Consider the following 15,140-nt stretch of genomic DNA (forward strand, 5'->3'; position numbering starts at 1 on the left):
CCCCCCGCGCGCGCAATATAGCGTGTGCGACGATGAAGTCATCAGCATTCGGGAACGAAGCACTCCGCCGCGGCTTGCATTGCGAAGGCTGGGGGGCAGCTGGCAGCATCTCAAACTTAGCAGACATGATTCATGATATTAGAAATAAATAGAAACAAAAATTCTCATTAACACTACAACGATACCTTTTTTTTTACAAATCCCAGTCTCTGCACGGCGAGATGAGAAAGAGCGGACGGGTGGGCGAAGAAGCGAGAGCTAGAAGTGGAGGAGGGTGTTGAGAGAGCGAGACGCCGCGGTCGAGAGGGAGTTGGGGGCGGCAGCGATCGTCCCGTTTGAAAGGCAAATCAATCACGGCTCGGCGGTTTCGACAAGAAGTTGACTCGACTGCGCGACTCAGAATGGATTTCTGGCGACATAATCTGGCGTGGCGACCAATTTGGCTGAAGCTGCTGCGGTTAGGCACCAAGAGCTACTGCTCCCTCTCCCTTAGCCGCCTCTGCCGTCTTCATCCCACCCCCTCTGTCCGTCCTCTCTTCCCCCTCTCGGTCTTGGGCTCAAGGCCAGCCAGCCAGGACCGGCGAGGCCACTGCAACCCAGCTGAAGGACGCTCGCTTCGCTATCCAAGCCTTTGCCGTCCCTGCTTCTGTCGGAGTCTTTACATTCAACCACACCTCTGCGTCGCGTCTCTCTCTCTCTCTCTCTCTCTCTCTCTCTCTCTCTCTCTCTCTCTCTCTCTCTCTGACGCACTGGTGCGGGCGCGACGCACGTTCACATCACTTCGCCTTTCGCCCTCGCCTTGAGCGTGCGACTTCTTCACTTCGCTTCACTTTCTGCTCGGTATGTAAATGCACTGCTCCCTCTCACCACCACCACCACCACCACCACCCGAGTTCGGCTGGTGAATAACGCCATTTGCCCCTACCTTCCACCACCCAACGCCCGGCTCAGCATACCGCTTTAATGATTCATCTTCACGAACTACGAGCTGCTCCGCCCGGCCCAGTCACAAACACAGGCTCGACACCGACACGGCGTCCCTTGCAGGGAGAGCAGAGCACACGCGCGCGGACACACACCTACACACACACATACACACACATGCGCGCGCGCGCGCGTCTGTGTGAATCCTGCGTCTGTTGTCGGAAACGTAGTTGGCAACTTGGTTCAGCAGATAGAGCTGAACAAAGGGGCTCGGTAGAAGGCAGCCTGCCCTCCCTCTTCCCCCTACACCTCCCGCTACTCCCACAGGCCTGTAAACGGGACCCGACTGGGGTAAACAACGTATGAATACCCGACCCGTTCTTCTAAGGGAGGCTTTGCTACCCTTCGAGAACCACGGCGCTAACTGGGCGGGTAGAGTGAACAGTCGAGGCAAGAGACGTCAGAATTACTCTTAAAGGTACTCACTGCAAGTGAAGGAGTCAGCAAATGAGCTATTTTCTTAATAAGACGTGTCGTGAACGAACGACTGCAGTGAACGAACGAACTATTGGATTTTTTTCCTCCGGGTTACTGCCTGGGCCAGAGCTGACCCATGATTGGCGTAGGGTGTGCGGGGCCTATGCGGCCAGGGGTACTAAGCGGGGTACTAAGCAAGGCGTTGCGGAGCGGCTCCAGGGTGAGCAAGGGGAGACTTCAGAAACGAACCATTGGATCTTGCGGCGTGCGAGGGGTTTTAGGGAGTGGAGGTTAAACAAGTACTCCCGGCCCCTGAACCAGGCGTTTCAGTTTCCACCAGAAGTGAGCCCTGAGATGCTCTAAAATTTGCAGACCCCTAGCTCCTTCCTCTAACATATACAATAGAGGGACAGATAGACGCACTCGAGAATCAAAATGGCTGCATCCGCTTACTCTGAAGCTTTTACAAAGCAGAAGGGCGGGCTCAAATTTCCTCCAAATGTGCCCCTCCTTCCCTTACAACAGTCAAAATATGCTAACCGCTTAACATTAGCGTTTGTTTTCTTTTCTGTTACAGCACTACTGTTTTGCCATATCTTATCGACGAGACAACATACGACAGTATGAGCTAAGAGCCTCGTCGGAGACAGACTGCAAGATGTGGATCGAGGCTATCCGGGAAGCAAGGTAGGAAGCCGGCACATTTCCAATGGGTTTTTATTTAAAGCCCCAAAAAATAAAGTGATAACAAACTAGGAAAGAGCCTTGTTTAGGGGAGCTGTTATTAACTACTGCCTCCTCCGCTACCACCGCAGCTCATTGACCTGCTCGGGTCCCGCCCACCCTATCGCATGGACTTTGGTAGCTGGGACTGTAGTCACTCTACAGCAACACCAAGCTCCACCAGGCCCTTTGTTCTTTAATTGTCATTGATTATTGATCAAATGATTGTATTTCATCATTTCTTCCAAAAGCTAGAAACGTTCCAGGTGGATCGACTTCAATAATGTTAAATGTTGAAAAATAAAAACATTCTTGTTGATGAAGCTACCCCATTTTAAAAGACATACATAAAATGTGAACAAGTTTTGGCTCGTAACGGTGTTTTGGGATTTTTAAATGCATGAAAAGCATTCTTAATTTCTTGATGCCTATTTTAGCGTGATATCGTTTTGCAATTTGGAGCATTAGTTTACAAATCGTACAATATTTTTCACGTGGGCGGCGCGCACGCGGGGAGTGGACTACTGCATGGTGTTTGTAGTTGTGCTGAGATACGCGGCTGTTATTCACTCTACATTGCAAAGGGTAAACAGGTATAGGTGGTGTTGTGTAAACCATTACTCGGCATCAGCAGCCCCCTGCCCCACGCGACCAGATGTAAAACGACCATTACGTGTACATTCAAAAACCTTTGCAACTCTCTAAATGGTAAATCCGAACCCGAACTCTGACGGTCTGACCCTCAAGACTGCAGTCCATTGCTGCGCCCCATGAGTTTCACCGTTCAGAAAAATACTTACCCGTGTAGCGAAAAATTGGATACGTATGGATAGCTAATTTTTGGAGCAATACAACTAAAAAGTTATCGCGGTACAGCCAGGAACTTTGTTCTAGAGCAAAAAAATTACCTGTGTCGCTAAGTTTTAGCTACATGGCTCCAAAATTTAGCTATCCACATATAGCTAATTCTTAGCAGCTCAGGTAATTCTTTTTTATAAGTGCGCGTGGCGCCATGTGATGTGCCGTGCGCTTGAGGGAGACAGGCTGGGGCAGGATGTTATTGGCAACGCTCGTTTAAACACATCGAACTCCCTTCCGGCCTCGTGGGGTAGTGCACATCCAACAGTCTGCTGCTAACTTTTTAATCACCTTCTTGCCCCTGGTCCTCTTACACTGGCGTTCCCAGTCTTTCCAGGGTACTTATTTTGGTCCTCCCATCATAATTTTTGTCTTTTGACAGCTGTCCTTATCACTAATTTATTGGGTTTTTTTCAGTGTATTTTGAGTTTATTTTTGGAGCTGGACTGTCTCGTTACCGGCCTGCCGGCCAGTTTTTTAAAGGGAAAAGGCAACCACTTATCTCTTATTCCGCTTCGCAGCTCATGAGCTGTGCACTTGTACGTTTTTAAGCCGGCTTGCTATGGTTTTGCAATGTTCTGGCGGTGGGGTGCTAGATAACGTAATTGACTTTAATCAACGCCCGATCGCACCCCAATTAGCTCCATCGGGTATTGGGTGGGCGCCGTGAGCGGTCGTCACGCGGCTCTTTGCATCACAAAACACCCTGGCCCCCGCTGCTGACTGCAGCAGCACCCCGCGCGTCCCGGTGGTCCTGGTGAGGCGCTACTCGGGTTGCCTGCCAGCCCGAGGGCCTGAAGACAATTCGATTATCCTCGTGAGGCTGTTACTCCCGCCCCGCGGAGGAGTTTGAGGAAAATGGGATGGAGTGTTGTTGAAATGCGTATTGTTGAAAACACTTAATTGCAATACTCGCTTTATTATGTTCTCAGAGGAATATTAGCTCTCGATTTCAACATCTTGTTTTGTTTTTTGGCGTTGCTTTTTCTGTGAGAGTCGCACGGGAGAAAAGGTTTGGAAAGTGTCAGTAGTAATACGTCCCCCCTACAAGGACCGGCCAGAACGACGCATCCGTGCAACACTGGCGAATCTGTTTAGGACGGACGCACAAGGGCGAATGTGAAAGACGGACGAACAAGGGCGAATCTGTTTAGGACGGACGAACAAAGGCGAATGTGCTTTTTCAGAACTTCTGCAAACCTATCTTTGAACGCTTCATACTCTTCGATGTGACGTCGGATCGCTTCAGTTGAGGTCATATTCTATTTCAGTCTCAATGACGGGTGCAATGATGCTTCGATCAAAGTGATCTGACGTCAAATCGAAGAGTGAAAGACGTCTAAAGATAGGTCTGCAGAAATTCTGAAAAAGCCGTTCGCCTTTCTTCGTCCGTCCTAAACAGATTCGCCCTTGTTCGTCCGTCCTAAACAGATTCGCCCTTGTTCGTCCGTCTTAAACAGATTCGCCAGTGTTGCACGGATGCGTTTAGAAGGGGCTCCACTAGCCGGTGCGCCTCACTGCCCCGCCTAGACTACTTTTTAAACGGACCCGTTTCTACCAGACAGCGCGGGAGGGGCGCGGGTGAGGCGTCATGGTTCAACACCACCTGTTGCATTTTCGGCCGCATCTGGGTAACAGCAACAGCCCAACAATGAACACCCTGAGTGCCCTGAGTAGTCGACTCCCCGCGCGCGCCGGCCACGCCAAAACAAAGTCTCGTCACTATTTAAAAACTACACGCCACATCGATTTACGACTAATGGTGTATTGAAATCTTAGACGAACGCTAAGTTTGACGTTGGCGCCTGTGTGCGCACAGGAACATGCCCCATCTTCGCCTCCAACTGGACGACGCAGTCCTTTTCGGTATGCAGAATTATGCTATATCGGATGGGTCTGCGACTGACAAAAAAATTGCTAGTTACTTTTAACAGATGCCGTTGGTGGTTGACCTTTAAACGTTTTAGACCTTATTCAGTCTTAAATCAGCGCGTGCTATTTATGTAGTGACGATTTTCCCAAACCCTTCATTTCACAGGTCTGCCTCCTTAAACTTAAGGTCCCTAATAAACAAAAATTTAACGCGAAAAGATACATACACAAAGGCGACCACATTCCCTTAACCGTGGGTCCGTTTCGCAGTTAACAAGAATTGTTAACGTTTTTATTTGTTTCTCTTCGGAGCTCCTTCCGTTTCGTGTGGACAACGGGCGTGAGGTTAGGGTTTGTCTGCTTGGTAAGCTCTCCGTCAATTGGGTTCCTCCGGGGCCGGCCCTTTCGGGTGAGGCGCTAAGTCAGATGTCGCCACGGCAATACCTCGTGGTGGAGTACGAGTGGGGTGGGAGTTGAGTTGCTGGCAGACAACTGGAGTATTTGGAAATCTAGCAGTGTCCATTGTTTCTGTTTCTATAATGCACACTTAACATGCAGCGTGGTGCAGTACACTCTTGATTTTTGTGTAATTTGCCTTAGTGTCGTTCATCCAATGGCCGGCGAGACTCCGTGTTGTGTCCAAGCGGAATTTCCCTCAGTCTTTGGGTGTAGCCAGTCAGCCAACCCTGATCTCATTTCAGATGCCCATCTGCAACGTTCTGAGGCCTCCTCTGACCTTGCGACTTGTTTACTTTTGGTTTCAGTTTCAACAAAGTGCTGATGCAAAAGGAAGAGCTGGAGCAGAAGCACTTGCATCTGCTCCAAATAGTGGAGAGCGAAAAAACGGCTAAATGGCAATACACCCAGCGTTGCGAGGAGCTCGACACGGAGATCAAGAAACTACGAGCTGAGGTCTGTAGCAATTATCGTTTCTAAAACTTCAAAACATATTCTGGACACTGTAAGTTTCGTACAAAGAACTGCTCTTCGTAACGTTCAAAGGCTTTGGAACCTTTGTAATACAAATAAATCTTTTGTAGTACGAAGGGCTCAATTTTGTGATACAAAGAGCAAGTGGCTGTTCAGAAACTGGTGGTCTTGTTAATAATGCGAAGAAAATCCGTTTGTAATATGGTGGTTCCATATCCTTTGTACGTTACACACCCAAATCTTCGTAATATGAAGACCGCTCTTCGTAAGGAACTAAGAGTGGAATAATTGTATTTTTTTTATTTTACTGTGTTGAGAGTGGGTTGAGGCGAGGGGGGGGGGGGTCGCTCCCTGACCCACATGTGTGTAGTGAGCATTATCATATTGGGCTGGCGAGGAGGGCCGGGCCCAGCTCTGACCCCATGGGGAGGGGTGTGGAATTCTACGCCACGCGCTGCAGGCACGCGCACAGACTATACTTCATTTCCACACCAATGCGTAGCGTGGACCGGCCAGGGTCGGCCAACCCCAGCCCAGCCCGGAAGGCCCCGCCGCCTGCCCTTGCGAAAGGCGAAGGTTTTTCCATATTCGGATAAGCAGAAGGTATCAGAGGGACGGGCTATGGGTCCAGGTCCAATGCATCCCGCGCGTACAAACCGCTCCCTGAAGAGCAATCCTCGGGTTTTGAAAAGTAACGTTGTTGAACTGCTGTTGTGGTTTTTCATGATCTACCTTGCAACAGCCTCGCTACACTCTAAACTCTAAACTTTTAGGGACAGTTTTGTTCCTCAATAGGCCAAGTTTCCTTGAAATGTGCACGAAAACGTTGCCTTTTGGGGACAGAGTTGTCCCATCACATTTAAAGTTCAGGACACACTGTTTGCTGAAGTCGGCTGAAGTAAACCTTCCGCTACTCCTGTCTCACATCGTCACCTATCCTATTTTTTGTTCTGCTTTAAAAATGGTTGCGACTACTCGCAAGGTCGGAGCAGTGTTTTATCGCCTGGTATCTCTAATGCATATTGACAGCTTGGCTCTGTGGTAATTTTAATGTAAAATGGCGTACCTACTGCCAGCTGCCGCCGCCGAGGCTGCCGCTGTGCGCATGCGGACCTTTTCTCTCTTCATTATTTCGCCGCCTGCGGGGACGCCGCGACGCCACGCTGGCTTACTGTACCATAAATTATGTGCCAAATAAAATATATTAAAGTACGCAACCCGAACCTGGTTCGAATAACCGATATGCCCCCCCCCCCCCCCCCCCCCCCCCCCCATCTTTTTCCCAACCCTGATCCACCGCAGTCCTGCAGCCCCCAGCGCCGTCACACGAGGGATTATATTTCCCTTTGACCTAATTTTTCAGTCGGATAAAATTGTTGCTAGGAGTATGGCGCACACTTGCCTCTATGCCTTGCGCACACTCAGACGTGAACAAATTCGATACCCGGAGTCGCCGATGTTCGGGCGTCGATTGATTTCCATGCAAATGTCTTCGCTGGGGTGAGGGACGAGTAAGAGGGGAGGGAGCAGCTGTGCATTACTAACAGCGCTGGCAGAGACGCATACTGTGTGCCACCTACCCCCTCCCCCAAACCTCCCTCGCTCGCTCAAATTTCAACACAAATGAAAATTCCCGGTCTTCAGAACACGACCCATTTAGTTGTACGGCGTGTGCGGGACCACCCTCTGCAAATCACATATATTCTAATTTGAGGTCTTGCATGGCGTACGCCAAGGCTGCACACTATCAGTGAACTAATAATTGCTTTTAATTCATGGCACATAGTAATTTTGCTTTAATTAGCCCCATCGAATTCGAGGCGGCCACCACTTCGATTTAGAATGTACAAAGGATTTCGTGATTATCTGGATGACATGTGAATTTTGAGGGATTACAAGTGAATTTAGTTAAATTTCTTGCTCTAAAACTATTAAATTTGGACAATAAGGTGAAATTTGGTGACAATGTTCTAGAATGTGGTCAACTCTTACACGGAATACATAAGGATTACATAAGGATTACACCCTCATCTGTACACGGGATGACGTGAGTGGTTGCCCCCTCGATCGAATTTCTCCGACAGACACCTTCATTAATGGATAATAATTTTACAAATTTCTGTAAATAGTATTCAAGGCATCCAACGAAGTAAGAATATTATTGCTAAGTTCTACCTATGTTCTCGTAAACTTGTGCCTGATCTCACTATCTCGCATTTTCCAAGTACACTGTTGAGTTTGAAGTAAAACCTTCAGAAGTTTGCCTTTGACACTACGTCAAACACGGAAAGCAAGCAGCGTATACCCCAGGCATGACGTGTAACATCATACCTCGCGGCGTATCCATTTCTCTTCCCACCAGGCACCCGTCCACGCGCTCTAGAGGAAACCCTCTTCCCCAAAGCACATTCACGGCCACCGCTGCGTCTGACCTGCTCTTCTAGTGTTACCTGGAAAAGAAACGTTTAATATGTTTTCCAAAGCCGTTAGAGTTTGTTCATTGTAATGAATCAACAATTGTAGTTATTTAACAGTAATGAGATAATCTAGAAGAGATTAGCAGGAAGAGGGGACAGCGTGTTTCTTGTGCCTCAGGTCGTGTATACTCGAACCATTACTCACGATGTCATCCCGCCTGTCCCTTTCCTTCGCTGACCCAGGCTGGTGATACATCATCCTGTTCATTCCACGCGTGTTTTGCTGTGGCGTAGGCCGGAACCGAGACAGAGGCAGATGGAATCACGGACCACCAGCAAGCCCCAGCAACCGCGTGATCTCGACTGCTGCAAACATTGAAACGACGAATTGCTTTAATTTGCTTATGGCGAAACCCCTCACTCCACTGACGCACCACGATAACTTGAAAAGGAATTGGGATACCCAAATGAAAATTTCAGGGTGGGTCTACTTTTAGCTGCCATTTACACAAAATTTCTTTAAAATGGCCCGAATAAGAGTCTGGTTCCTTGCCTAAATTTTAAAATGGCTTGTCCTGTGGAATTTATGGATCCAACCAAACCATTGAACTCGTTTGAGTTGTCAGCTAGGCGGGTTACAGAGTTATAGCGTCTTCTGAGATATGGCGAACACTATTACGTAAAGCGTCCTTAGCTGAAGGGTGTGTCAATTATACATTGTTGTCAAATCAATTCTAACTCCAATATAAAATAAACACGTTCTAGGATTTGTCTGACTTGCTGATACTTTCTACTTGCAGCTGTGTGCCCTGAAAAAGGAGCTACGACCGGACGTCTGTGGCGCGCCTACAACGCAACCAACAACCGTCGTAGACGGCACGGGCGTCCCCGCGGACAGTGACACAGGCGAGACACTCGAGCTGCGCAAGATCAAAAAGGTGCAGAGCTTCTTCCGTGGATGGTTGTGCCGCCGGCGCTGGAAACAGATCGTCGAGCAGTACATCAAGTCCCCGCATGCCGAAAGCATGCGGAAAAGAAACAGGTAAACTTCACCAAATTTATAGGAAAATACTAGAAGACTTTTTGAATACTTGCAGGTTTTGATAGCACGAATTACATAAGAACTGCGCGGTGATTATATTCGAAATAAACATGAGCGAACAAGGACCACCTCACAATGACTTTCAGTGAGGGTGGGGATTCAGTAAATGAGTTTTACCGCCGACTGGTTCTTGTTGGCTTATTTTTTTCTACTCTAAGAGGCCACAGAGCTTGCTGTGTATTTTTATTTTGAGGAAATGAATCTTCAATCGTGCTTGTAAATAACACTGTGGAACTTAAAAATGAAAACAAAAACAAAAACGAATTGGGTTGGTAGAGCATTTGTTCTTGTTTTGCAGCCTTGTGTTTCGTATGGTGGAAGCGGAGGAGGAGTACATGGAGCAGATGGAGGTGCTAGTGTCGTGCTTTCTCCGGCCTTTCAAGATGGCCGCATCTTCAAAGAAACCACCCTGTTCGCACGAAGACGTCAACTCCATCTTCCTGAACTCGGAGACTGTCCTCTTCCTCCACCAAATCTTTCTGAAGGGTCTCACATCACGTATGGAGTCTTGGCCAACCCTCGTCCTCGGTAAGTTCCCACCTTCCTCTGTGAACAATCCGAGCTAATCTACCTCGTCCTTCCTAAGGAAATCACATGTTAGGCTACTCTTGAGCTGTGTAGCTTAGCGCCTAACGATCAGTGGGTAGGCCGCCGGCTGACATCTCTGCAAAGCATGTTGCCTAACGCTCGTTTCACAGGCGCTTTCACCGTGTCTGGAAGTAGGAAGAGAAGAGTTGTCGGTCAGGAAAGCTTACAAAGTTTAGCTAATTGAACAAAAACGCGTGAAGATGGTTAAGCAGTCGTGTTCTGCATTTTACAACAGGTTTATCCCATTGAAGTCACGAAGAAATTTGGTCGCAGCCTTCCAGAGCCGACGGATGGGAGGATCTGAAGGCAAACTGTAGTTAAGACAGTAGTTATTTCGTCATTCCCAGTCGCAATTTAGTTAAACTGCAGTTTATGAGCAGTTTCTCCAATGTTCTTGCCCTGCGCCCGAAAAGTTTGAAATTCAACTACAGAAATCTGCAATCAATATAAAGCTACAAGCAATATAAGGCTACAGTACTGATTACAGATTGTTCTATTCAGAGTTTCTTTTTTAACCAGTGAAAATGTGTTTGTAAGCCTGCGAGCGATTTTTCACTGTATGTCAATTTTAAAAGCTAGCAGCCAAGAGATTTTTGCAGTTTAGGCAACGGAAAAAAATTGTTTGTGAAACAAACTATTACTGTCTTGGTTCCCAATGATTTCAATGTCTGGGGTAAGTAGTCCAGGTTGGTGCTTAGCGCTGCAACAACTTTGTATTTACGACAACACTACGAGAGAGGAAACGAAAAGAAACCACCCAGAAAGTAAAAAGGTCCTAGTAGTGTGTTGTGGACCACAGGAGAGAGAGGGGGGGGGTGAGAAGGAGAAAGAGATTGACGTGGTCCTTTATGGGCGGATGCGCTAGGGATGGATAAAGCGAGCTGTATAGTATGGCGAGGGGCAGAAAACATGTGGAGGGCATGTGATGGAGAGCGATCGAGAAAAGGGAAAGAGGGGTGGAAGACGAGAGAGAGATATGGGGAAGGAGAGAAGGAGGGGTGAGGTGAGGGGGAGAGAAAGGAAATGTAGCGAGAGCGGAAGACGGGCAGCAAGCACGTGGACGCGAGGCGCTGGCGCTGTCTGTGTCAAGGACGCGTCGGGATGGGGTGTCCTTGGTTGCGAGGGCCACCCCCTGGCCCCACTACTCCAACCACCCCCACGCCTCCTTTGTGCGGCCCGGCAGAGGCTGGCTCCGTACGGAGCATAATCCTCTTAGGGGTCGCTCATAAAGCGCGTCCTATCACGATGACGGCCCCATTGCCCCATTCGTGTTTTTCGGAGGGAAAAGAAGACATCGCATTTAGTGCCACCGTGAGGTCGCCATTCACCTCGAAACAGGAAATATGACGATATTCAAGTTTGATTTGATCTTATTGGTGCCAATATACAGTTGCTGCTCCTGGAATGTCCTCTTTCCCTAGGTATATAGTAGCAGTCTCGGAGAGATGCGGCCCCTCTGCGAGCAGGGCCCGTCCACCTGCATGATAGAGAAAGAGACAGAAAGAGAGAGAGAGAAGGGGGGGGGGGAGAGAACTAGGGAAGGGAAAAGAAGGGGGGGTCATTCAAGAACTAGGAAGGGTGGGTGAACCAGCAGTGGACGAGATTGAGAGGAAAGGCAACCTGTGGCCTCTCTCGTACTGGCCACCCTGGAAGCGGACAATGTTGTGTTATTCTGTTCAACAAAGATGGTCTACTGTTTTTTTAAAAGAAAACGTTCTTATTATTGTTTTTAAATCGGCGTGCTTTGTGTCTTTCAGGCGACCTGTTCGATATGCTTCTGCCAATGCTGAGCATTTATCAGGAGTACGTTCGGAACCACCACTACAGCGTTCAGGTGCTGACAGAGTGCATGAAGAGCCCGACATTCGCGGCTCTCGTGCACCGGATGGAAGAGAAGCCCACATGCCAGGGCCGCTCGCTCGCCACCTTCCTCACCTACCCCATGCACCAGGTAGGTCGAGCTGCTGAATTTTCAGTGGGGGTGGACTTTCAACTTCAAGCACCGTCGACGCGGGCCGCTGTGTTTCAGCTGACAGAATTGCCCGCGTTGCGTTTTTCATTATTTAAGCTACAAAGGAAGGGTGGGTTAGAGATTTGAACCGCTCTACTGCTCTACAGTGGGCGAGGCGTTCGAGTCATATATCATATTATCATACCCAATGCCCAGTGCGGCCCGGAAAGGCTCGCTGGAGAAAAAGTAATTACGAGGTAGTGCTGTTTACGCTGTGGCTGCCTCGGAGATCACCTCTCAGTGTGAAAAGGTGTGTGAACAGTTCTGATTCGAATGAAAACAGCTTTCACCCGATTCGGTTCGATTTCGATTCCGAAAGAAGCCACTTCGATTCAAGGGAAAAAAAATCAAGATTCTATTCCATTTGACTTCGAAAATGAGTGATTCCTAAACCTCTATCGGTGCGGCAATGCAGTCTGAAGAACTAGTAAGAGCTTTCTCACTGCCTTTAACTGTACTTTTACTTGGTTCAATGATTCCATTCACGTAAATATTTACCGAAAAGGAAATCACTTGGGTTCGTAGCGTATGGGCTATTTTATGGTATTTCTCCTGCCATTACGGTTATTTCACAGTTTCACAGACACTATTTTCGCCCCCGGCATTTCCTCATCTTTGAGAGGAATTGAGAGGGTATATTTTGTTCAAATCTTTCCAAGGGCCTGAGAGACTTGTGAGTATGCACTCGGAACGTGAACACCTTACAACTACTGTGGGTAGCACATTTACTCTTTAGTTGTGCAGGGTACGAGTCGAATTGGGCATGACTCACAGGGCTTCTACGGACTTGTTGGGTCACGGCGGGGAAGCGGAGTGGGGACTTTAAGCGTGCTGTGGCGAGACGCACCCACGAGAAAAGCTTTTCGGGATAAGGATCCGCAGCGGAGAGAAAGAAGGGCGAAAAGTGGAAATGTTCGGAGCTGATCCGAAAAGAGGAACAGTCTGATTTGCGGTGCGCGCGGCATCTCTGGAGCAGAACGCTAATGGAACGAAAAGTATCATGGTGCGTCTTTAGCCGATGTTACGTTACGTTTTGTTTTCATCTCACGAGTGAAACCCACGCGTGTTTTCGCCTCTCAAAGGTTAGCCCCACCATCACGACCAAGGGTGGGTGCTTCGTTTATTAGCTTGTGTGTTATTGTCGAGGAATGTCCGAGCCCCCTCCCACTGCCACACAATACTGCGCGAGCTATTTTGTTGTTGCGAGCTGGTCTACGCTTTCCCCCGCTGCAAAACCTACCCCGAGCCCTACCCACAATTGCGTTCCGAGCGATTCAGAGCCTTGGAAGAGATGAGGCCGTGTGTCGTAGCGTCCTCCGCAGTCCGCAACGCAGCCGTCGCCGTCGTCTGTTGTGCTGCTTCACGTTCTCTCCTTCGTCGCCGCGCCGCTGGCCGAGGTCTCTATTATAGCCCCACTGCTGGGGGAGTGGACCACGTGAGCGAACCTTAACCCGGGCCCTCGACCTCGACGTTGGAATTTTGCATTGATTAATTTCTATAAACTGTTACATTACGCGTTAGGCTGTATTAGTTTTCGCAATTATGAACTGTTCCTGCACTATGAAATAAATGTGGTGCATAAAGAAAACTATCAAAACTATTTCGAAGGGGTCCGCTCTATCTTACACCACACTGTTAAAAGCTTACAGTAATTTTCACCGTAAGCTACAGTGAAAGCCTCCAGCACCGTAGCTTACCGTGAGATTCACTGTAGCTTACAGTCAGAAAATCACTGTAAGCTTTCAACAGTGCATAATGCATGCTAGTGGAGAACTAGCAGAGTATTTTTATGAAGCCAATGTATTTATTTGGTACACCAGAACTTGTTTTAATAGTGTTGAGGCCTGCTTCATACCAACAGCTCTATTATATTTTCGTCATGGGCAGGTACCGCGGTACGTGACCACGCTGACGGACCTGCTCGCGCACACACCACACGACCACGTGGAACGCAAGAGCCTCATGAACGCCCAGCACCAGCTGGAGGACCTCTCCCGCCAGATGCACGACGAGGTATAATCCGACTACAGTTTGTGTTGTGTTTTTTCGTGATGATTGTGTGAATTTGCGCTGTCAACGAAGAAGAGAAATGGATCCCACGTCCCGCGCGTCCTCTGAGGATGCACCCGCTGTATTTGAGTCCGGGTGCCTCCGATGAGAACGAGCGGGCTGGGGGTGGTACACCAGCGACACCACAGTGAGCAGTGACTCAACGCCATCGCCAACCTCTTTACTGCGATTTCTGCTGTTCCCCGACAAATTGTTCTTTAATTCAAAACATATATTTCTGCTTCTGGTTTTCCACTTTAAAAAAGATTACCATGGGCAAAGTACATTGTACTTGTAAAATATCGTGATCTTGCTTGTCAATGGATTTAAAACCAATACACAGTGCTGGTAAATTTTCAATTTTTAAGGTGGATCTCAAATGGAGCAATCTACGGTAGCCATCACCCGTCACTTGAAATTTCGTGTTTTTACATCAATCATAATGTGTATAGTCATACTTATTATTGTTCACACACATCCTAAGTCTGAACCACAACCTGAGTTGTACGCGTAAATACACGAAATCGCAGGTGATGGGTGATGAATGATGGGTGATGGATAGCGTAGATTGCACCATTCGTGTTCCACCTTAAATTGTAAATGTACGACACCTTCCATGGAAAATGTTCCTTTACCTAATACAACATTTTCTCACAGTGATTGAGAGTGAAACTATACTCCACGCAATCCTCCTTTACATGAGTCTCTTTTCCTGTCAAAGCAACCCCTGCAGTACAAGTCCCTTTTTGTAAAATTAGAATTTCGTTCCATAAATTTATTTTGAAATGTACTGTGTTCTGTTTTACTTCTAAACAAACTCATTACTTTGTTAAATAATTCGATGGGTCCTATGAACGTCGAACGTCGTCCCAGTGACGCTTGAACGTTGTCCGATCTCCCAGTGACGCTTCAACATTGTCCGACCTCCTTTTGAGCGCTGCCTTTTAATTGCGAGCTGGTTAATATTAGCAGTAAAGAGAAAGTAAAAAATGATACGTGTTTCCATAAGATCAAGGAGCACAAACCAATTTTTATTTTTCCTCCACTACCGATAATCTGTAACTGACTATTCAACGAAATCAGCTTTTTAGAGCACCAAAGGCGAGGGGTAGTTGGACTCGCCTGAGCCGTGCACGTTGTACTACATATTATAGGTATTATGAAAGTATTGTAGAATATTATAGAATAT

At 47.9% G+C, this 15,140-nt stretch overlaps 1 protein-coding gene across 1 annotated transcript in view; it reads left to right on the top strand.

The window, feature by feature from the left end:
- Window positions 1-15,140, top strand: part of LOC113215129 (ras-specific guanine nucleotide-releasing factor 2-like) — a 141,328-nt gene that overhangs the window by 85,861 nt on the left and 40,327 nt on the right. Inside the window, exons 4-9 of the mRNA XM_052266547.1 lie at window positions 1,979-2,088; window positions 5,619-5,766; window positions 9,002-9,243; window positions 9,602-9,831; window positions 11,649-11,842; window positions 13,790-13,915. Of these exons, the coding sequence (XP_052122507.1) occupies window positions 1,979-2,088; window positions 5,619-5,766; window positions 9,002-9,243; window positions 9,602-9,831; window positions 11,649-11,842; window positions 13,790-13,915 (1,050 nt within the window). The remainder of the gene's footprint in view (window positions 1-1,978; window positions 2,089-5,618; window positions 5,767-9,001; window positions 9,244-9,601; window positions 9,832-11,648; window positions 11,843-13,789; window positions 13,916-15,140) is intronic.

The sequence above is a fragment of the Frankliniella occidentalis genome, unplaced genomic scaffold (genome assembly GCF_000697945.3).
Source record: "Frankliniella occidentalis isolate FOCC.00 unplaced genomic scaffold, Focc_3.1 Scaffold40, whole genome shotgun sequence".
NCBI classification, from domain to species: domain Eukaryota; kingdom Metazoa; phylum Arthropoda; class Insecta; order Thysanoptera; family Thripidae; genus Frankliniella; species Frankliniella occidentalis.